Raw genomic sequence first — 23,151 nt, forward strand, 5'->3', positions numbered from 1 at the left:
AAAAAATTTGGACACCCCTAAAGATTCTTATAAAGTAGTCAAAAGTTTAGTATTTGGTCCCATATTCCTAGCGCGCAATGACTACATCAAGCGTGTGACTCTACAAACTTGTTGGGATGCATTTGCAGTTCGTTTTGGTTGTGTTTGAGATGATGTTGTGCCCAATAGAAATGAATGGTAAATAAGTGTCATTTTGGAGTAACAAAAACAAAAAAATCCTAAACACTTTCACATGAATGTGGACGCTACCATGATTACGGATAATCCTGAATGAATTATGAGAGTCAAAGATCATACCCCCAAAACATGGTTACCTCTCACCATTACCAAAAACAGGAGGTTAGCATGTCTTGGGGGTATGATCTTTGACCCACTAACTTTCTCACTCATTATTCACAGTTCATTTTGAAGGAGAACCGCCGATTCCACTATTGTTGCGCATGCAAATGTTGGCGGCTCTAGTACAGGGCGCCAAGAGGGACAATTTGCAATATGTGCAATTCCGTCCTTATGTTAGAACATAAAACATTTATAATTTCCATTTTTGGTCCGACTCCAACTGTTACTATTTACAACAATAGAACCCATGTAATAAAATTCATCACATCTTTAATTGTAACTGCTGACCTAAAAAGTATTTTACATTTCATCATGACATCTCACATTATGAGGATCAATTCTATTTAGAAACCGTATAGGGGATTGGTCAATGAATGCACCAGATTTAGTATGTGGACATAATAAATCATATACTCAAATAACACGCATCATACATATTCATAAAGTACAGTTTCAATATGACACCTTTGTTAGGAGAATCTAGAGGAGAATCTCAATTGTATTTCCTAGATTCCTCGTGTCCGCTCTCCTCGCCACCTCAAAACCCATTGGATGAGAAGTCCAATGGGTCCTGAGGAATGAAGTCCAATGGGAACTGAGGAATGAAGGAAACGCTATTGAGATTCTCCAGCTAACTAATAGCTCGTTCTAGATGATGACAGGGGACGAACAACACTGGAGTTGAGACCAAAACACAGAGCGATGGAGGCGGCAGCGGAGGCTGGTGACTTAGCCTGGAGGAGAGCAGACTCCCACTTAAAGAACTCACATCCCTTCCTGGTCCCCCCGGGGCCGGGTTTACGCACCGCACAGCAGTAGAACGCTCGGCCGTGGTTCGGACCGCCGTTACACACCGTTAGACGCTTGGCTCGCCGCCCGCAGTCGCACAGCGGGGCCGTGATCTTGGTGCTGCGGGTCAGCGGGAACGAGGACCGGTTAACGGACGAGGAGAGGATGGAGAACGATCCACCGACAGAAGGACGAGAGACGGAGGAGGAGAGGCAAGAGGAGGCCTTGTGGATCGTGAAAGATGCGTTTGGCGTCTCTGTGTGCAGCCTTGAACGTGAGGTCGATGGGTTAGGGTTATGGACGACAGGTCTGGGCCTGGCAAAGGAAGGATTGGATGCAGAGCCGTTTGGTGTCTGCGTGTGTGAAGCAGAGAGGTTAGAGTCACTGCTGGTGGTAACTGGTTTGGGTCTAGTGAAGGAAGGATTGGGAAGGGTTGTAGTAGAGGACTTGGATGTGAAGGCGTCAGCAGGGTTTTTTGTTGTGAGCGGTCTTGACCGTGTAGCATGGAGGTTGGAGTTCTGGATGACTGTTCTGGGTTTGGCAAAGGAAGGATGGGATGCTGTTGAGGTATTGGATGTGATATAAATGCTGGATGTAGAAGAGGTATTTGAGGCTCTTGGCTTGTCCTTGTAGATCACAAAGGAGTTGTTTGATGTTGCCTTTTGCAGTCTTGACCGTGTATCTGAGCGGTTGGAATCATGGGTAACAGGTCTGGGTTTGTTAAAGGAGGAACTGCATGAACTATTGGACCCAGAGGAGTTGTAGATCCTTGTCGTCTCCGTTTTTGCAGAACTGGAGGATGTTCTTGATTCGTCCTTGTAGATCACAAAGGACTTTTTTGACGTTTCCGTATTCAGTCTTGACCGCGTATCTGAGAGGTTTGAGCCATGGGTAACCGGTCTGGGTTTGGCAAAAGAAAAACTGGACAAACTATTGGGTGCAGAGGTGTTGTGGGTCCTCGTTGTCTTAGCTTTCAAAGACACCGAGCTACTGGAGGATGTTGTGGTATCGGTGTTGTGTACCAGGCTGGTCAGATGTTGGCAGGGTGTGTTGGTGGTCTTGGAACTAGGCCCACTGTTGGTTGGACCTCCACCAGGATTTGAATGTACTGGGCCCGGACACAGCAAGGTCCTCCCATAGACCGAGGTATCGTCCACCTCAAACCTCTCGTTCTCTGTGTACACGTCAGCAACAGAAGCCTCGTCACCAACCATGACATCCCAGTCCTCCTCCAACGCCACGTCGTCATACGAACTGCACGACTCCGTTTCCACCAAGATGGGCACTTCCTCCTCCATGCTTCCTGTTTCCGGGTCAAGGGTCGGGTCTGGCTGGGGTAGATATGTATTGCAATTCACAGTGGTGGAGACCAGAACGAGGCTGTTGATGTTGTGGTGAGGAGAGGGGATATTGAAAGTCATAGGAGAGGAGACGGACCGTATCGTTCCTATTCGAACTGTTCTGCTGCTACTACCACACATTGGAGTGGTCAGGCCATTTAGAAGGGTCTTTGGTGAAACAATACTCTGATACTGAACAGGTTCAGCGGTTAAGTTGGAATTCACCTCTGTGTTGGGAACCATGTTGTCTGAAGGCTTGGGTCGTGTTTCAACAACGTCTGTGTTGCTAACTGGCTTGCTGTTGGGATGATTTTCCAGATGGCCGCCGATCTCTGTCGTCTTGGAGGGGTTTTTGACAGAGGTGTTGTTATCCCTCTTGTTGCCAGGACAACCATTCCCTGGCGCGTTCCCATTTCCAAACAGGGGTTTGGTTTTCAAAGGCGCCTAAGAGGTAAACAAATAAAATAAATCAATACATTTTTGTTGTTGTATTTTTTTGTATTTGAACCCCTTTTTCGATCTTATCTCATCGCTGCAACTCCCCAACGGGCTCGGGAGGTTGAGACATGAGTCCTCCGAAACATGACCCGCCAAACTGCGCTTCTTAACACCCGCCTGGTTAACCCGGAAGCCAGCCGCACCAATGTGTCGGAGGAAACACTGTTCAACTGATGACCAAGGTCAGCCTGCAGGCGCCCGGCCCGCCACAAGGAGTCGCTAGAGCGCAATGAGCCAAGGAAAGCCCCCCCGGCCGAACCCTGCCCTAACCCGGACAACGCTGGGCCAAACCCTCCCCTAACCCGGACAACGCTGGGCCAAACCCTCCCCTAACACGGACGACCCTGGGCCAAACCCTCCCCTAACCCGGACGACCCTGGGCCAATTGTGCCCTGCCTTATGGGACTCCCGATCACGGCTGGTTGTGATACAGCCTGGGATCGAACCCAAGTCTGTAGTGACGCCTCTAGCACTGCGATGCAGTGCCTTAGACCGCTGCGCCACTCGGGAAGCCCAAGTCAAAACATTTTGGACAAACTTTATTGATAGTCAGTCTAGTAAACAGAGGAGACGAGTCATATTCACTAGAAACCAATTGGAAGAAAACTGACCCGAAACAAGGAGTGACTTCCTGAACTCCAATAAGAAACGAATGTTCATTGCAAAACCTTTTACATTTTCACTAATGAATACGACCCAGGTGTGTATGGAACGGGGGAGAGTCACCTGCATGAGTCTTTACGGGAGGAGGAGTGGGTATTCTGGGGCGTTGACAGAAATCCAAGGGTTCGATGTAGGTCGCCCCTGTGTTAGTCTTTAGGGGCGTAGTACAGTAGGCCGGGGGTCGTCAGCACGGTGGGGTCGTTAGAACTGGGGGTTGGTCAGGAAGCCACTCACCCGCTCCAGACGGCGCGTAATCTTCATCACACAGCCATCCCTCATCATTCTCCAGGCCAGGTGGGCCGTGTTGCGGGCGTCGTCCAGACCTGCAAATAACATTCAACAACTATTTCTGTGCCAAGATTTTCAAAAATGCTGAAGAGAAATATGAATGTTGTTTTATATTAATGTTATTCATTGTAACTGTGTTATGGTCGTCGTCCAGACCTTCAAACAATATTATTTTATTATTCACAGTAACTGACAAGGATGACTGGAGTCTTGTGTGTATGTTTTGATCATAATGTTATTAAATGACTAGTGCTAAGCGATTAGTGCTTTTTGAGGATGGTTCGGTTTCGGTTCGATTATTAAAAAATAATCACGGTTTTCGATTATTTGGGTTGAATGCTGTAACAACACAGAATAAAACTATTAATAAAAGTCCCATGATGGTAGTGACTGCCCATTACTGCTTATCACTTATTAACCATTTATTCACATTACTTTAATAAAATATTCCAGTTGTTGTGTATATTACATTTGTTTTATTTGATGACTCATTTCATTCCAAGTCATCATCTCATCTCTATAGAGCTGCTGTCTGACAAAATCACTATTTTAGTAGTTCTTCAAATTAAATAAGGCAGACTTTTATGACTGCTGAACACCGACTATCAATCACTTAGATCATGTATTTTCAGGTAGAGAAACCTCACGAAGCAACAGCTGTGCTCTTCTGCCTCTTCCGTAGCAGGGCATAAAATAAACACAGACTGGACAAGTAGATGAGCAATGGACTATGGTTATTGTAGTTAATTACCATATTTTATGTGCTAAACTATGTAGATTACTGGCCTGTTGGAAACTACAATTCCCTACTACATTGCACAGTTTAGGCTGGATCCGATTTATTGCATTTGAACTGCAACGTGCGCATTGAGCTCACAGAAGGGAAAAAACGAACTAAATGGAATTCTAATAATTGAACCGACGTTGGTCAATTAGTTGCTTAAAAACAGCAAAATAACCAACATTTCTGTTAATCGCTCAGCACTATAAATGCAATTAGAGATATGCCTTTGGTTTGTGTGTGTGTTTGTACCTGAGTGCTCCCGTCCAGAGAACTGAATCCCCAGATCCTGTAAAGCTCCATTCAGTCCCTTGGGTTTTCTGTTGTAGAACAGCTGAGACAGACACATGAGTTAGACTGGGATACCATTAACACACACACACACACACACCCAACACCAACACACAACACCAACACACCAACACCTACCCTGTACGTAGCTCTCAGGTCTATCCAGCTGTTCAGAACATCAGGTTTGTGGAGCTGCTTCCGTTTACACTCATACAGCAGACACACCCCCAGGTCCCAGTCTGGAACAATAGAACACAGATAATCCATCCATCAGTCATACAGCAGACACACCCCCAGGTCCCAGTCTGGAACAATAGAACACAGATAATCCATCCATCAGTCATACAGCAGACACACCCCCAGGTCCCAGTCTGGAACAATAGAACACAGATAATCCATCCATCAATCATACAGCAGACACACCCCCAGGTCCCAGTCTGGAACAATAGAACACAGATAATCCATCCATCAGTCATACAGCAGACACACCCCCAGGTCCCAGTCTGGAACAATAGAACACAGATAATCCATCCATCAGTCATACAGCAGACACACCCCCAGGTCCCAGTCTGGAACAATAGAACACAGATAATCCATCCATCAGTCATACAGCAGACACACCGCCAGGTCCCAGTCTGGAACAATAGAACACAGATAATCCATCCATCAATCATACAGCAGACACACCCCCAGGTCCCAGTCTGGAACAATAGAACACAGATAATCCATCCATCAATCATACAGCAGACACACCCCCAGGTCCCAGTCTGGAACAATAGAACACAGATAATCCATCCATCAGTCATACAGCAGACACACCCCCAGGTCCCAGTCTGGAACAATAGAACACAGATAATCCATCAGTCATACAGCAGACACACCGCCAGGTCCCAGTCTGGAACAATAGAACACAGATAATCCATCAGTCATACAGCAGACACACCCCCAGGTCCCAGTCTGGAACAATAGAACACAGATAATCCATCCATCAATCATACAGCAGACACACCGCCAGGTCCCAGTCTGGAACAATAGAACACAGATAATCCATCAGTCATACAGCAGACACACCGCCAGGTCCCAGTCTGGAACAATAGAACACAGATAATCCATCCATCAGTCATACAGCAGACACACCCCCAGGTCCCAGTCTGGAACAATAGAACACAGATAATCCATCCATCAGTCATACAGCAGACACACCGCCAGGTCCCAGTCTGGAACAATACAAGACAGAATCAACCAACCAATCCAGTTGAACATGGTTATCCCCATTAAATGTTTGAGACTGTACTAAAGTGTGAACATTTCCTTATTCTATCTCAATTTTAACAAAGAATACACTGGAAAGGCAACAATATTCTACTGTATCTTAGTCCATGCGGCTCTGTCATTGCTCGTCCATATATGTATATATTCTTAAATTCCTTACTAGATTTGTGTGTATTGGGTATATGTTGTGAAATTGTTAGATATTACTACACTGTCGGAGCTAGAAGCACAAGCATTTCGCTACACCCGCAATAACATCTGCTAAACACGTGTATGTGACAAATAAAATGTGATTGTTTTTTTTGGTCAGGTATGAGTACTGGGCCTACAGAGGAAAATAAGAATTTCTAAACGTTTCCTCCTATTTGAAGGTGACCCGGGTAACCTTTCCTATCCTAAGCTACTATACCTGACCAGGTGACGAAGGCACAGGGGCGCCGCTCCACGGCTGGAGCCCTCTGGTCCCTGGGGAAGACCACACCCCTCTGGTGCTCCAGAGTCGACAGCCACCGGGAGAACCGGGACAGACAGATGTGGAGGGGAACCCCGGCCTCCACCTGTTGCTGGAAACAAAATGAATAACAAACATTAGTGTGTGTGAGAAGTGGGACAGATGTGGAGTGGCCTGTAGAAGAGAAACATGGATGTTTTCTAACACTAAAAATACTGTTGTTGTCATGTTTAAACCAGAAGAAAAACACACACACGGATGTTTGCTAATGCTTAAAATATTCTGACTGTACCATCCTGTTGAACTGGCCACAGGGGAGAAGGGCATATATGTCTGCATGGAGAGGGTGCATCTGTGTGTGTGTGTGTGTATACCTGTGTGATTCCAGTGAGCTCGGTGCAGAAGTCAGACAGTATGGGGTGCTCCTGCGGCTGAACGTACGTATGGAACTCTGACTCCACCTCACCTGTAGAGGTGTTCAGGAGAACAGCAGGAAACTCAACTAGATGGGGGAGGGGATTTGGGGAGGGGAGATGGAGAGAGGTAGGAGGGGGAGAGAGGGGACAAAAAAAAGGAGTGATGTTTCAGTATGTAGGTATGATATTACCACAAATATTGTCATCAAAGTACTGTATACTTACTAATCTCCTGCCCATAGCTGTTCCTCGCTCTCCAACATGTGGATTCGAAGTCAATGACAATCAGATATGGGAATATTTGATCTGGAAAGTAGAAAGTCAAAAGTGATGGAAGTTGAATGAGATGCCATTGATTCAAGCAGAAATCAAAAAATGTAGGGCGTTTTAAAAGACTCTTACTAGATGTTAGTAGTTTCTTCTGTCCAGTTGATGACTGGCTGCGTTTCCTCACGAACCCTAGTTGTCTGTTTTGTTATGGAAGACATCATCCCATCAGTTTTGTCACCCCCTGCTACTGTGAATATTAATCTTTGTACTTTCATGTTCATGGAAGCGCTAAAAACTATATTTTCATGAGAATCATGGCAAGTCGGCATTTGAATTACATTGTTTCTCGGCTAGCATGCCTGGCTGTCTGGATATCTTTTAGCTACAAAGCTAGCTAACGTTACTTACTTCGCCAGTTTCTTTGTAGACATGTCGTTTTCTTCAGGCCACGGACACAACTTCGTTACGAATAGTGTACATTAAATGTTAACAATGTAACAACCAAAGTATGACTTCAAATATAAAGTATCAAGTTAAAATATCGCATAAAACTTCATAACAAAGCAGTGTTGGATTCGCGGTTAACTTTTTGAATCCTCGGCTCGTCACATCTGTTACTCTGCTGCGCTCGACTGGTTTGGGCTGAAAGGAAAAATAATCGTTTTCGAGCAGGACGCGATGATCGACCAGCAGCATGGAAACCTTGAAACGTGTGAGGCGAAGCCGGAAAACTTCACGACACAGATTGACCCACTACGAGGTATTGATCTTTATTTGCACTAGTCACACTGTAACTTGTTAGTGGACTTCGGACATGCTACTTTATTTACTTATTGTTCGCGTTATGTATGATTGTTGTGGTTGTGTAAATAAACAAGTCACGATCACTTCAACGTGATGTCGAGATGCAGTAGTGTGTACACATCTGGAGTTCGATCAGTATCAACGACATAACACATAATTAATCAATTAGGAAATAACATTTAACTGAATTTTGTCACAGTTGGGACTGTTGCTAGGATATGATCTAGCTAGCTAGATTTCTCTTCTGAAAACTCCTTTGGGTGATCCAGGGTCTGTTCCATAAAACCAGGATTAATAAATTAGCCAGCTAAACTAACTGTCCTAAATATTCTAATATAACGTAATATTTTCGAGAAATATTGACTTGAAGCTAGGATGGCATAATTGACTCAACAATAATTTACTTTCTTCACTCAGATCCATGTCCAGTTTGAGTCACTACAACTAGCCAACCAACACAGTTCATGAGGACTTGATCTCGGAGCAACAACCTTCCTTCATCAAACCTGGGACTCCCCTAAGCATGGCGTCACCAGTCTGTCTCAAGAGAAAGAGGGAACCTTCCCCAACACCAGAGAGCAGTAAACGAGTGAAAGAGATAGACCGTAACGGAGTTCCAGAGTCTGAGCACCGTTCCCGTCCCCCACGGCTCACGCTGCCGTTTGACCGTCTCCAGGAACCGGTCACGTTGAAAGATCTGACGGAACTGCTTCAGTTTGCTGCTCTGGGGAAAACCGGTGGGCTGAAACAACCCAGGTATGTTAGCTAGCTACTACAACAACAAAAAAAGACATAAAAACGTATCTTAGATCAGAGTCTAGACTCTCAAGGCAACAACACTACTCCATAGGGATGGACATCACGACAGGAACGGAAGCAAACATTCTGCCACAACAATAACATGATAGATAGGTATGTATGTTGATTGATAAGTGCTAACATGTTATTGTCTTGTACCCGTCTCAGTTGGTGTCACCTCCACCACCAGAGAAAGGTATCAGGGGTGAGCGTGGTGGTTCTAGAAGGACTGAGCCAGGCCCACTTCTACAGACACTACCTGTACTTCAAACACCTCCGCACCAAGTACACCTCTGTAAGTCTATGCCCAAATGGCACCCTATTCCCTATATAGTGCACTACTTTTGAACAGAACCGTATAGGTCAAAAGTAGTGCACTATATAGGGAATAGGGTGACATTTGGGACACACCCTGTCAGTCATATTGCATAAGATTCCGCCATTGATATGAATCCTGACTCCATCAATGTCCTCTGACCTCAGAGACACAGTTACACTCCATCGCCTGGCAACGTGATTTCTGGAATATTCAGCAGTGAAGTTGTTGGCAACAGTAGTCCCGCTGGTGCGCTAGGAGACCAGACGAGTGCTCAGCCAGAGGGAGGTGTGTATGAGTAGCCCTGCCTGCCACTTAATATCGGTCACCCTCGGCCCAAGGGGGAATTTCCTCTTGGTCTAATGGTTAAGATGTTGATTTCCGGAGTGGGAGACAGGGTTTCAGATCCCACCCATGACGTGTGTGTGTGTGTAGGTCTGCGGTGGCACCCAGTGATCAGGAAGTTTGGTCAGGAGAGCAGAGGGCTGACTGGATACCTCCTCACCCAGGAGGAGATGATCAAGAAACACTTCCCTGTCCACGGTGAGACACACACACTGGACACACACACACACACACACACACACACACACACACACACACACACACACACACACACACACACACACACACACACACACACACACACACACACACACTCACAGGTCCCACTCTCTCTCTGATGTCTGTCTTGTGTTTTCCAGGTATGCCTGGCAGTGAGGGCTTTGTGTGTACAGACAGTGATGACTGTGTGACTGACAGTAGTCCTCTCTATGGGCTGGACTGTGAGATGGTGAGAACATGTCTGTATCCCAAATGGCACCCTATTCCGGCCCCATAGGGCCCTGGTTAAAAGTAGTGCACTATATAGGGAATAGGGTGCCATTTGGGACACATCCCATATTCATGTCATATCATTCATAGATTTTATTAACAGAAGATGAAACCTCCATTTTGTTCTCTAGTTATTGTTATTTGTTCTCTAGTGTCTAACGTGTGTGTGGTTCGGTGTGTGTAGTGTCTGACAGAGCGGGGCAACGAGCTGACGCGTATCTCTCTAGTAGACAGCAGAGGGAGCTGTGTTCTGGACGAGCTGGTCAAACCTCCCAACCGCATCTTAAACTACCTTACACAGTAAGCTGAGTGTGTGTGTTTACGTGTGTCTCTGAGTGTGTGTGTGTGTGTGTCTCTGTGTGTTTACGTGTGTGTGGTGTGTGTCTGCTTCTCCATATCTGTACATAACATCTCCTCTCCCCTGATAGGTTCTCTGGTATCACCTGTGCAATGTTGCAGCCAATCACCACCACCCTAAGGGAAGTCCAATCAAAGCTCAAGAAGGTGTTGCCGCGGGACGCGGTCCTGGTTGGCCACTCCCTTGACAACGACCTCAGGGCCCTGAATGTGAGTCGCCGTGGTTTACCAATGTAGCCATGACGATAGTGGTTGCAATTGCGGCTAGCAGCAATGCCCGAGGCCTGTTCAGGAGAATATAATAGAAATGTATGGTGTAGAACAGATATGATAGAGAATCATGTCAGCTCTATTCATTTCTATCTTCAACGCTCAGACAGTTTCACTTTCCTGAAGACACACCTGGGTCGTATTCACAAGGAACCAAACGGGCCAAAACGGGGAGGGACCTTGTTTTTTGTTTTCCATTGCAAAACATTTTCGACCCCGTCTCCTCTCAGCTGACCCCTGACCTGTTGTGTTGTCTCCTCCCAGCTGACCCCTGACCTGTTGTGTTGTCTCCTCCCAGCTGATCCACCCCCATGTGATTGACACCTCCCTGTTGTACAGGAGAGAGTTTGGACAGAGGTTTAAACTCAAGGTGCTGGCTGAGACCGTGCTCAAGTGAGTTCACACTCACAACACACACAGACACACACACACACACTGCTGCGCTCTATAATAGGTAGGAATTGCAGCACGCTTGTGTGTATTTCTGCTCTGGAGTGAAGTGTCCCCAGGTACAGATCTAGGATCAGCTTCTTCGCCCCCAATCCTAACCTGAACCATTAAGTGGGGAAAAAGCTAAACTGACCCAAGATCAATGTCTAGGGGCAACTTCACCCTACTCATATGTTTGTGCCCCACAGGAAGCAGATCCAGACAGAGGAGAGGAGGGGTCATGACCCCACAGAGGACGCCCAGGCTGCCCTGGAACTGGCCCAGTACTTCATACACACTGGACCACGACAGGTACACACACTGGACCACCACAGGTACACACACTGGACCACCACAGGTACACACACTGGACCACGACAGGTACACACACTGGACCACGACAGGTACACACACTGGACCACGACAGGTACACACACTGGACCACGACAGGTACACACACTGGACCACGACAGGTACACACACTGGACCACGACAGGTACACACACTGGACCACGACAGGTACACACACTGGACCACCACAGGTACACACACTGGACCACGACAGGTACACACACTGGACCACCACAGGTACACACACTGGACCACGACAGGTACACACACTGGACCACCACAGGTACACACACTGGACCACCACAGGTACACACACTGGACCACCACAGGTACACACACTGGACCACCACAGGTACACACACTGGACCACCACAGGTACACACACTGGACCACCACAGGTACACACAGACTCCCAGGCTGTATAACCAGGCTGTGTAGCCAGACTCCCAGGCTGTATAACCAGACTGTATAACCAGACTCCCAGGCTGTATAACCAGACTCCCAGACTGTATAACCAGACTCCCAGGCTGTATAACCAGGCTGTATAACCAGACTCCCAGGCTGTATAACCAGACTGTATAACCAGACTCCCAGGCTGTATTACCAGGCTGTATAACCAGACTCCCAGGCTGTATAACCAGACTCCCAGGCTGTATAACCAGACTCCCAGGCTGTATAACCAGGCTGTATAACCAGACTCCCAGGCTGTATAACCAGGCTGTATAACCAGACTCCCAGGCTGTATAACCAGACTGTATAACCAGACTCCCAGGCTGTATAACCAGGCTGTATAACCAGACTCCCAGGCTGTATAACCAGACTCCCAGGCTGTATAACCAGACTGTATAACCAGACTCCCAGGCTGTATAACCAGACTCCCCGGCTGTATAACCAGGCTGTATAACCAGACTCCCAGGCTGTATAACCAGACTCCCAGACTGTATAACCAGACTGTATAACCAGACTCCCAGGCTGTATAACCAGACTCCCAGGCTGTATAACCAGACTCCCAGGCTGTATAACCAGACTGTATAACCAGACTCCCAGGCTGTATAACCAGACTCCCAGGCTGTATAACCAGGCTGTATAACCAGACTCCCAGGCTGTATAACCAGACTCCCAGGCTGTATAACCAGGCTGTATAACCAGACTCCCAGGCTGTATAACCAGGCTGTATAACCAGACTCCCAGGCTGTATAACCAGACTCCCAGGCTGTATAACCAGACTCCCAGGCTGTATAACCAGACTCCCAGGCTGTATAACCAGACTGTATAACCAGACTCCCAGGCTGTATAACCAGACTCCCAGGCTGTATAACCAGGCTGTATAACCAGACTCCCAGGCTGTATAACCAGACTCCCAGGCTGTATAACCAGACTGTATAACCAGACTCCCAGGCTGTATAACCAGACTCCCAGGCTGTATAACCAGACTCCCAGGCTGTATAACCAGACTCCCAGGCTGTATAACCAGACTCCCAGGCTGTATAACCAGGCTGTATAACCAGACTCCCAGGCTGTATAACCAGACTCCCAGGCTGTATAACCAGACTGTATAACCAGACTCCCAGGCTGTATAACCAGACTCCCAGGCTGTATAACCAGACTCCCAGGCTGTATAACCAGACTCCCAGGCTGTATAACCAGACTCCCAGGCTGTATAACCAGACTCCCAGGCTGTATAACCAGACTGTATAACCAGACTCCCAGACTGTATAACCAGACTCCCAGGCTGTATAACCAGACTCCCAGGCTGTATAACCAGACTCCCAGGCTGTATAACCAGACTGTATAACCAGACTCCCAGGCTGTATAACCAGACTCCCAGGCTGTATAACCAGGCTGTATAACCAGACTCCCAGGCTGTATAACCAGACTCCCAGGCTGTATAACCAGACTCCCAGGCTGTATAACCAGGCTGTATAACCAGACTCCCAGGCTGTATAACCAGGCTGTATAACCAGACTCCCAGGCTGTATAACCAGACTCCCAGGCTGTATAACCAGACTCCCAGGCTGTATAACCAGACTCCCAGGCTGTATAACCAGACTGTATAACCAGACTCCCAGGCTGTATAACCAGACTCCCAGGCTGTATAACCAGGCTGTATAACCAGACTCCCAGGCTGTATAACCAGACTCCCAGGCTGTATAACCAGACTGTATAACCAGACTCCCAGGCTGTATAACCAGACTCCCAGGCTGTATAACCAGACTCCCAGGCTGTATAACCAGACTCCCAGGCTGTATAACCAGACTCCCAGGCTGTATAACCAGACTCCCAGGCTGTATAACCAGGCTGTATAACCAGACTCCCAGGCTGTATAACCAGACTCCCAGGCTGTATAACCAGACTCCCAGGCTGTATAACCAGGCTGTATAACCAGACTCCCAGGCTGTATAACCAGGCTGTATAACCAGACTCCCAGGCTGTATAACCAGACTCCCAGGCTGTATAACCAGACTGTATAACCAGACTCCCAGGCTGTATAACCAGACTCCCAGGCTGTATAACCAGACTCCCAGGCTGTATAACCAGGCTGTATAACCAGACTCCCAGGCTGTATAACCAGACTCCCAGGCTGTATAACCAGACTGTATAACCAGACTCCCAGGCTGTATAACCAGACTCCCAGGCTGTATAACCAGACTCCCAGGCTGTATAACCAGACTCCCAGGCTGTATAACCAGACTCCCAGGCTGTATAACCAGACTCCCAGGCTGTATAACCAGACTGTGTTCTCTATCAGATAGTGGAGCTGTATTGTGAAGAGCTGTGGGGTGGGAGTCCTGCTATGTACCAGCCTCCTGTCAACAGATCAACATCTACACACAAACACAACAACAACAGGTGTGACCAACAAACCCTTCCTCTCTCTCCCATATCTGGTTCCTCTTGTATTAGCAACACTACTGCGTCTGTATTATCTGCACCGAATCTCCTCTCCCCCTCGCTCTCAGGTTTGCCGAGGCCCTGAAGAGTTCTGGCCAATCAGCCCTGTTTATAGGGAAGCGTGCTGAAATCACCCTGGCTCTATCCAATCAGCAGTGGCACAGCTCAGACAGAGAGGTGAGAAGTGTAATGGGTCACTTGTAGGTTGTGGGTTCGATTCCCATGGGGGACCAGTACGAAAAAGTACTCTACCTCTGTCCTTCCACCCTACTTCCCTCCTAACCTCTAACCCTCCCTCCTTCCCACCCTCCTAACCTCTATCCCTCCCTCTATCCTTCCACCCTACCTCCCTCCTAACCTCTATCCCTCCCTCTATCCTTCCACCCTACCTCCCTCCTAACCTCTATCCCTCCCTCTATCCTTCCACCCTACCTCCCTCCTAACCTCTAACCCTCCCTCTATCCTTCCACCCTACCTCCCTCCTAACCTCTATCCTTCCACTCTACCTCCCTCCTAACCTCTATCCCTCCCTCTATCCTTCCACCCTACCTCCCTCCTAACCTCTATCCCTCCCTCTATCCTTCCACTCTACCTCCTAACCTCTATCCCTCCCTCTATCCTTTCACTCTACCTCCTAACCTCTATCCCTCCCTCTATCCTTTCACTCTACCTCCTAACCTCTATCCCTCCCTCTAGCCTTCCACCCTACCTCCTAACCTCTATCCCTCCCTCTATCCTTTCACTCTACCTCCTAACCTCTATCCTTCCACCCTACCTCCCTCCTAACCTCTATCCCTCCCTCTATCCTTTCACTCTACCTCCTAACCTCTATCCCTCCCTCTATCCTTCCACCCTACCTCCCTCCTAACCTCTATCCCTCCCTCTATCCTTCCACCCTACCTCCCTCCTAACCCTCCCTCTATCCTTTCACTCTACCTCCTAACCTCTATCCCTCCCTCTATCCTTTCACTCTACCTCCCTCCTAACCCTCCCTCTATCCTTCCACTCTACCTCCCTCCTAACCTCTATCCCTCCCTCTATCCTTCCACCCTACCTCCCTCCTAACCTCTATCCCTCCCTCTATCCTTCCACCCTACCTCCCTCCTAACCTCTATCCCTCCCTCTATCCTTCCACCCTACCTCCCTCCTAACCTCTATCCTTTCACTCTACCTCCTAACCTCTATCCCTCCCTCTATCCTTTCACTCTACCTCCTAACCTCTATCCCTCCCTCTATCCTTTCACTCTACCTCCTAACCTCTATCCCTCCCTCTATCCTTTCACTCTACCTCCTAACCTCTATCCCTCCCTCTATCTTTTCACTCTACCTCCTAACCTCTATCCCTCCCTCTATCCTTTCACTCTACCTCCTAACCTCTATCCCTCCCTCTATCCTTTCACTCTACCTCCTAACCTCTATCCCTCCCTCTATCCTTTCACTCTACCTCCTAACCTCTATCCCTCCCTCTATCCTTCCACCCTACCTCCCTCCTAACCTCTATCCCTCCCTCTATCCTCCCACTCTACCTCCCTCCTAACCTCTATCCCTCCCTCTATCCTCCCACTCTACCTCCCTCCTAACCTCTATCCCTCCCTCTATCCTTCCACTCTACCTCCCTCCTAACCTCTATCCCTCCTTCTCTCCTCCAGGTCCTGTCTTCCTTTAAAAGAGGACTAGAGTCTCACTCGTTCAGCGTTGTCCAGTTGTCTTCCTTCTCTGACCATCTGAAGTCTATGATCTCTACTGACCAGCACTACCACACGGTATCTATCTCTCGCTCTCTCATATCTATCACTACCACACGGTATCTCTCTCCCTCTCATATCTATCACTACCACACGGTATCTCTCTCCCTCTCATATCTATCACTACCACACGGTATCTATCTCTCTCTCATATCTATCACTACCACACGGTATCTATCTCTCTCTCATATCTATCACTACCACACGGTATCTATCTCTCTCTCATATCTATCACTACCACACGGTATCTATCTCTCTCTCATATCTATCACTACCACACGGTATCTATCTCTCTCTCATATCTATCACTACCACACGGTATCTCTCTCTCTCATATCTATCACTACCACACGGTATCTCTCTCATATCTATCACTACCACATGGTATGGACATCACTATATATATATTTTGTGTGCAAGTATTTGATGATTAGTGTAAGCACATATGGGCTGGGCACCAAATGGTGTATGTCATTAAAATAATATCAATCAATCGGATAAATAATAATCATATAGTACTACTGAATTAGTACTGCTGACAGATGTAATGACTTTATATTCCAATAGGGGGGGCTAACTGTATACTGAACTAGTACTGCTATCACTGTCAGATGTAATGACTTTATATTCCAATAGGGGGGGCTAACTGTATACTGAACTAGTACTGCTATCACTGTCAGATGTAATGACTTTATATTCCAATAGGGGGGGCTAACTGTATACTGAACTAGTACTGCTATCACTGTCAGATGTAATGACTTTATATTCCAATAGGGGGGGCTAACTGTATACGCGTTGATTTCATATCTGTCTAAATTAACTTCGTGTGTGTCGTGCGTGGTGTGTGTGGTGTGTGTGGCGTGCGTGGTGTGTGTTCCAGATGTCTCAGCGCCTGAGAGAGATGTGTGTGGTGTTCGCAGGGCCGTTGCCTAGCGACTACACAGAGAGGGATGTGAGGAGGCTGTTCAGCAGCTGCGGAACCGTACGAGCTGTCAGGCTGCTGAACGCTACACAGCGGGTACGTGACCTGAAAATAAGATCGCTAGTCCAGGGCCCGTATCCATAAAGCGTCTCACAGTAGTGCTGATCTAGGATCAGGCCCCCCCCCCCCCCCCGTCCATTCATTACAATCTAAAAGGCTAAACTGATCCTAGATCCGCACTCCTACTCCGAGAGGCTTTATGAGTACTGGCCCAGGGATCTCCAATGGGTGCAGGCTTTTGTTCCATACAAATCATATTTTATTTGTCACATGCTTCGTAAACAACAGGTGTAGACTGACAGTGAAACACTTACTTATGGGTCCTTTTACAACAATGCAGAGTTAAATATATATATATATAAAAATGTGTATATATATAGGAAGTGACACAAGGAATAAATACACAGTGAATAACGAATAACATAGCATGGCTATATATAGGGAGTACCAGTACTGAGTCGATGTACAGGGTTACGAGGTAATTGAGGTAGATATGTACATATAGTAGGGGTAAAGTGACTAGGCAACAGGATATATAAAACAGTAGCAGCAGCGTGTGTGAAAAGTGTGTGTGTGTGGCATCAGCATGCGTGTGTGTGTGTGGGCGTATGTAGTGTGTGTGCTAGGGTGTAAGTATGTGTGAGTGTGTAGGTAGAGTTCAGTGTGTAGGTAGAGTTCAGTGTGTAGGTAGAGTTCAGTGTGTGTGCATAGAGTCAGTGCAAGAGAGTTAATGCGGGTAGCAATTTGATTAGCTATTTAGCAGTCTTATGGCTTGGGGGTAGACGCTGTTCAGGGACCTGTTGGTTCCAGACTTGGTGCATCGGTATCGCCTGCTGTGCGGTAGCAGAGAGAACAGTCTATGGCATGTGTGGCCTGGGAGTCTTCCTCTGACACCGCCTGGTGTAAAAGGTCCTGGATGGAAGGGAGCTCGGCCCTATGATGTACTGGGCCCGTACTCACCACCCTCTGTAGTGCCTTGCAGTCGGGTGCCTTGCAGTTGCCGTACCAAGCGGTGATGCAGCCAGTCAAGATGCTCTCGATGGTGCAGCTTTAGAACTTTGAGGATCTGAGGCCAAATCTTTTTTGCCTCCTGAGGGGGAAAGAGGCGCTGTCGTGCCCTCGTCACAACTGTGTGGGTGTGTGTGGACCATGTTAATTCCTTAGTAATGTGGACACAGAGGAACTTGAAGTTCTCGACCTGCTCCACTACAGCCCCGTGGATGGGGGTGTGTTCACCCCTCCGTTTCCTGTAGTTCACGATCAGCTCTTTGGTCTTGCTGACGTTGAGGGCGAGGTTGTTGTCCTGTCACCACACTGCCAGGCCTCTGACCTCCTCCCTATAGGCTGCTTCAGCGTCGTTGGTGATCAGCTCTACCCCTGTCGTGTCGTCAACAAACTTGATGATGGTGTTGGAGTAGAGCGCGGCCACGCAGTCGTGGGTGAACAGGGAGTACAGGGGGGAACTAAGCACACACCCCTGAGGGACCCCTGTGTTGATGGTCAGCGTGGCGGATGTGTTGTTGCCTACCCTCACCGCCTGGAGCCGGCCCGTCAACCTGCTTGAAACAAGTTGGTATTACAGACCGGCTTAGGTTGAAAATGTCAGTGAAGACACTTGGCTGCCGGTCAGCACAGTCAATTTAGCTCGTTTGGTAAGTTTGTGTTGCTGGGTAGCTCGTGGCTGGATTTGGCTTTGTAGTCTGTGATAGTTTTGCAAGCCCTGCCACATCCCTCAAGCATCAGAGTCGGCGTAGTAGGATTCGATCTTAGTCCTGTATTGATGGCTAGTCGGAGCTCGTAGCGCCATTTCTTATAAGCCTCCGGATTAATGTCCCGCTCATTGAAAGCGGCAGCTCTAGCCTTTAGCTCAATGCGGATGTTGCCTGTAATCCATGGTTTCTGGTTGGAGTATGTACGTACGTACGGTCACTGTGGGGACGACGTCGTCGATGCACTTATTAATGAAGCCAGTGACTGATGTGCTAAACTCCTCAATGTTATCATATGAATCCTGGAACAGATTCCAGTCTGTGCTTAGTGAAACAGTAGCTTAGCATCCGCTTCATCGGACCAGCACGAACACCTGATTCCACTCATCAAAGTCTTGATGAGGACCAGAGTTGTCGACCAGTGATCAAAATTACTTTCCTATGAGTATAAGTGCCTCATAAATTCGAGTTTGACCTTTCACCTGTGACCCTGTGATGCCTTTTCAGATGCATGCAGAGGTAGAGTTTGAGCTGCTGGAGGGAGCTGTGCTGGCTGTAGAGATGCTCAACGGAACACTGCTACACAACGGACACATCATCAAGGTCTGGATCGATACCGCTCTCTCTCTCGTTTTCTGTTTATCTGACTCTCTTACTCTGTCTCTCTGTCTATGTTTCTCTCTCGTAACCCCTTCAATATGCATCTCTGTCTGGTTTATCTGACTGTCTCTCTGTCTACGTCTCTCTCTCGTAACCCCTTCAATATGCATCTCTGTCTGGTTTAACTGACTCTTTCTTCGCTTTGTCTCTCTCAATCGCTATCGCTTTCTACCCTGCCTCTCTGTCTGTGTCTCTTTCCCCACTCTCTCTCCCTTTCCTTATATACTCGTTCTAATTTCTCCCTCTTCGACCTCTGACCTTTGCTCCCAGTAATTCACCCTTCTGTCTTGTTGCTCATGCTCTTTCTGAATGTAAATCTAATGTGTGTTATATCTCTCTCCTGCCTGTTAGGTCCAAAGACCTGTAAAGGAGTCCACGCTGGATCTGGACGTCTTTCTGAGTTGCCTGCAGGACGACCCGCTAAATGATAACGTCATCTACGCCGCAGGGCTAAAGGCTAACGCTAAAACAGCACGGCTTGCAGCCAAAGTCAATGGGACTGGGCTAAATGCTGACGCAGCAGCTAAAGTCAATGAGACTTGGCTAAATGCTAACGCAGCAGCTAAATTCAATGGCACTGGGCTAAATGCTAACGTAGCAGCACTCCCAGATAAGGTCAATAGAGCTAGGCTACACGCTAAAGCGAACCATTCAGGGCTCTTAGAGAAAGTCAATGGAACTTTGCTAAATGCTAAAGCTAAGCTAGCAGAAGCGAATGGACCCGGGCTACATGCTAAAGCAAAATTTGCTAAGCTAGCAGAGCTCTCAGCTGAAGTCAATGGAACTCTGCTCAAAGCGAAAGCTATGCTAGCAGAGATAGCAGCCGAAGCCAAGGTTGGAGCGAGGCTACAGGCTAAGACTGCCGGACTCTGTGAAGAGGACCTCCGTGAGGCCTTCGGACGGTACGGAGCGGTCAAGGGCGTAATTCTTCCTGCAAAGCACTCTGGGAAACAGAAACGTAGGAGACATGCTTTCTTAAGTGAGTCAATGCTTCACATGTACCAATATCATTTATTTTTTACATTTTAGTCATTTAGCAGACGCTCTTATCCAGAGCAACTTACAGGAGCAATTAGGGTTAAGTGCCTTGCTCAAGGGCACAGACAGAGCCTTGTCGGCTCGGGGGATTCGAACCAGCAACCTTTTAGTCACTGGCCCAACGCTCTAACCGCTAGGCTACTTGCCGCCCATCATCAATGACCTGTGTGTAATTTTAGCTGTTGAATTTTAGTTGTATGATTTCCAAACACGATATGCAATTTGTTAATAATCATATTAAAGTGTATGTGTATATTTTTCAGAGTATGATAGTCCTGACACAGTGGACGCGGTCCTTAGCTCACCTGTGGAACTCTGGGACAGGAAGGTGAGCACCCGCAGAGCCCTGACTCCGCCCCACCTGTGCTCCTGGGTTACTATGATGACGACGACTGGGTCCGACAGAGAGACGCCGGACGAGTCCTCACAGGAAACTGGAAGAGAGGAACAGGAAGTGGCGTGTGTGATGAGGAAGTTGGACCGGCGCGTGGGGAAGCTGTTCAGATCTCTACCTGACAACACCCTCAGCATCGTACTGCTGCCTGGGCACAACAGGTGAGGAAAGACACTGACCCAATCCCAAATCATCACCTACGCACTTATGGAGATCTGAGAGGCTTGAATTGGTATGAGCAATATGGTGATATCACCTAGCCTATCAGAGGTCAATGTGGAGCCATTACCAGATCTCTTACACCTGTCAACTCATCTCAGATCTCCACAAGTGCTTAGGGGTTGATTTGGGATTGGGCCAAAGTCATGTTAGACACACCAGAAGTGTATGTATCCATTAGTGCACACCGTAGCAAAACGTTTTGCTAAAACAAAAATGAGTATCCTTTTGGACGATGTTTAGTTACGGTAGTCCCTCCCTGTTTTGTCCCTTTGCTTCCACTGGGTTCCTAGTGAATACACACCCCTGATGAGGAAAGGGGTTTTCACAGGATGGGCTGTTGTTTTTCTAAACGGAGAGGGGTGGATTCTAATACGCTGTCGGTTTGCTTTTTCAGTTCCCATGGTGATGGTCTGTGTTTCCTGGAGGTCAAACAGGGGTCAGCAGCACTCAGTGACCACGCTCACAATCTGAACACGGACCAATTCCCTGACACGTGAACACGCTGCCGTGCTTCTACCTGCATAGGATTGCAAAAATACGGCAACTTCCCAAGATTCCCAGAAATCCTGGTTGGAGGATTCTGGATTTCCTGCTTATTCCCTCCTGATTTCGTGAATCTTCCAACTGAGATTTCTGGGAAACCGGGACATTTTGGGTTAACAGTTAATATATTTTTGCAACCCTGCGATACCGTGTTTTACCATCTTTGTGTGCTGTAGCCCAGGAGTGATGCAACTTGTGTAACAAAGACAGCTATAGGCTACGAGAATATGAAGTTATTTTTAAATATAGAGATGAGTCTACTTGCGAGTGCTCGATATGTTTTGTTCAGTACAGGCTGGACAGGAGTTTTGTACAGAGGCAAGGAACTGAAGGAAAAACACAGGAGGTGTCTGAAACGGCACCCTATTCCCTATGTAGTGTGCACTATGGGCACCCTATGGGTCCTGGCAAAACACTATATAGGGATTATTAGGGTGCCATTTCGGACATAAACTCACTGTGTTTGACCTGTATTTTATGCTTCTGATCTGAATCACGTGATGCCTTGTATTGTCTTTGTCACGTCCATCTAATAAACGGGTGATTGTTGTTTAATGGGGAGCTTCCTTCTACTGTCTGCTACATGTATAACTCATCCTATCATCGAGTAGAACGTAGAACTCATTCTAGTCTTATTTTGAAGGCTTCCTCGGAAGGAAGATGGCGGAAACGGATGTTCTGTTTGAAACTGATGGTGTGTCAGGTGAAAACGAGTGGGTCACAGTGGAAGGATCGAGTGGCGTTGAAGACGCGATGGTAGTAGAGCCTGCACCAGATAATGTTTCTCGGTAACCAAGGGATCCTGATATATTGCATGTTAAAAAGGTGGACTTTGTATCATTTATTGCAATGGTCATAAACTGCACATCACAAATGGAGAAGAAATCAGAGAAAATTGGCATCATTGTAAGTGCAGCTGAACGCTCTTTGGGACTCAGTGATTTTACAGCCGAGGCCTTGCAAGGAATCATGTTGAAGAATGTTCCGCCCTGGACTATGACTGGATGTTTTTTTTTAATGTGTCTGTTTTTGTATAGTGCCCTCAAACTCAACTCTGGACCTTGAAGAGAGATCCACTGCATTTTTTCATTGTTCCCCTCTAATCAGGGACTGATTTAGACCTGGGACACCAGGTGTGTGCAATTAATTATCAGGTGGAACAAAAACCCAGCAGGCTCCGGACCTCGTAGGCTAAGAGTTGAGTACCCCTGGCATAGCGTATGATATCGTTTCCTCCATCCCCTCTCCAATAGATTTTTTTCATATCGTTCACTACCCTGTACAGTAGGTGGCGGCAATACACATTAAAGTCGAGCAATAAACCTAAAAAAAGAAGGCTTCCTTCTTGCCATACCGGAAATGACGGTATCAAGCTGCTGCCAGCAAAACAGTGGTCAAAACAGACAAGA

General features: G+C 47.4%; 2 protein-coding genes across 2 annotated transcripts; one reads left to right on the top strand and one right to left on the bottom strand.

The window, feature by feature from the left end:
- Window positions 1-974: 974 nt before the first annotated feature.
- On the bottom strand, window positions 975-8,625 carry LOC311126668 (uncharacterized protein; the record flags this gene model as incomplete). Its single annotated transcript, XM_084200660.1, has 8 exons — window positions 975-2,912; window positions 3,864-3,952; window positions 4,951-5,032; window positions 5,128-5,228; window positions 6,671-6,824; window positions 7,087-7,214; window positions 7,354-7,434; window positions 8,607-8,625. The coding sequence occupies 8 exons, from the start codon at window positions 8,623-8,625 to the stop codon at window positions 975-977; spliced, it is 2,592 nt and encodes an 863-aa protein (XP_084056786.1).
- Window positions 8,069-22,295, top strand: LOC311126683 (RNA exonuclease 5-like). Its single transcript, XM_084200675.1, has 18 exons — window positions 8,069-8,158; window positions 8,620-8,958; window positions 9,169-9,295; window positions 9,484-9,604; window positions 9,752-9,859; window positions 10,021-10,109; window positions 10,335-10,450; window positions 10,579-10,717; window positions 11,076-11,170; window positions 11,416-11,518; window positions 14,307-14,407; window positions 14,518-14,626; window positions 16,099-16,212; window positions 17,075-17,212; window positions 19,393-19,488; window positions 19,897-20,524; window positions 20,847-21,138; window positions 21,594-22,295. The coding sequence occupies exons 2-18, from the start codon at window positions 8,726-8,728 to the stop codon at window positions 21,694-21,696; spliced, it is 2,712 nt and encodes a 903-aa protein (XP_084056801.1). The 5' UTR covers window positions 8,069-8,158; window positions 8,620-8,725; the 3' UTR covers window positions 21,697-22,295.
- Window positions 22,296-23,151: the final 856 nt, after the last annotated feature.

This window comes from Coregonus lavaretus (genome assembly GCF_964263955.1).
Source record: "Coregonus lavaretus genome assembly, contig: HAP1_SCAFFOLD_514, whole genome shotgun sequence".
In the NCBI taxonomy this organism is placed as follows: domain Eukaryota; kingdom Metazoa; phylum Chordata; class Actinopteri; order Salmoniformes; family Salmonidae; genus Coregonus; species Coregonus lavaretus.

Coding starts and splice junctions, on each gene's coding strand:
- LOC311126683 (XM_084200675.1), top strand. CDS start 8,726: ATGGCGTCACCAGTCTGTCTCAAGAGAAAGAGGGAACCTTCCCCAACA. Junction 14,627..16,098: donor GGCACAGCTCAGACAGAGAG/GTGAGAAGTGTA, acceptor TCTCTCCTCCAG/GTCCTGTCTTCCTTTAAAAG. Junction 20,525..20,846: donor TAGGAGACATGCTTTCTTAA/GTGAGTCAATGC, acceptor TATATTTTTCAG/AGTATGATAGTCCTGACACA.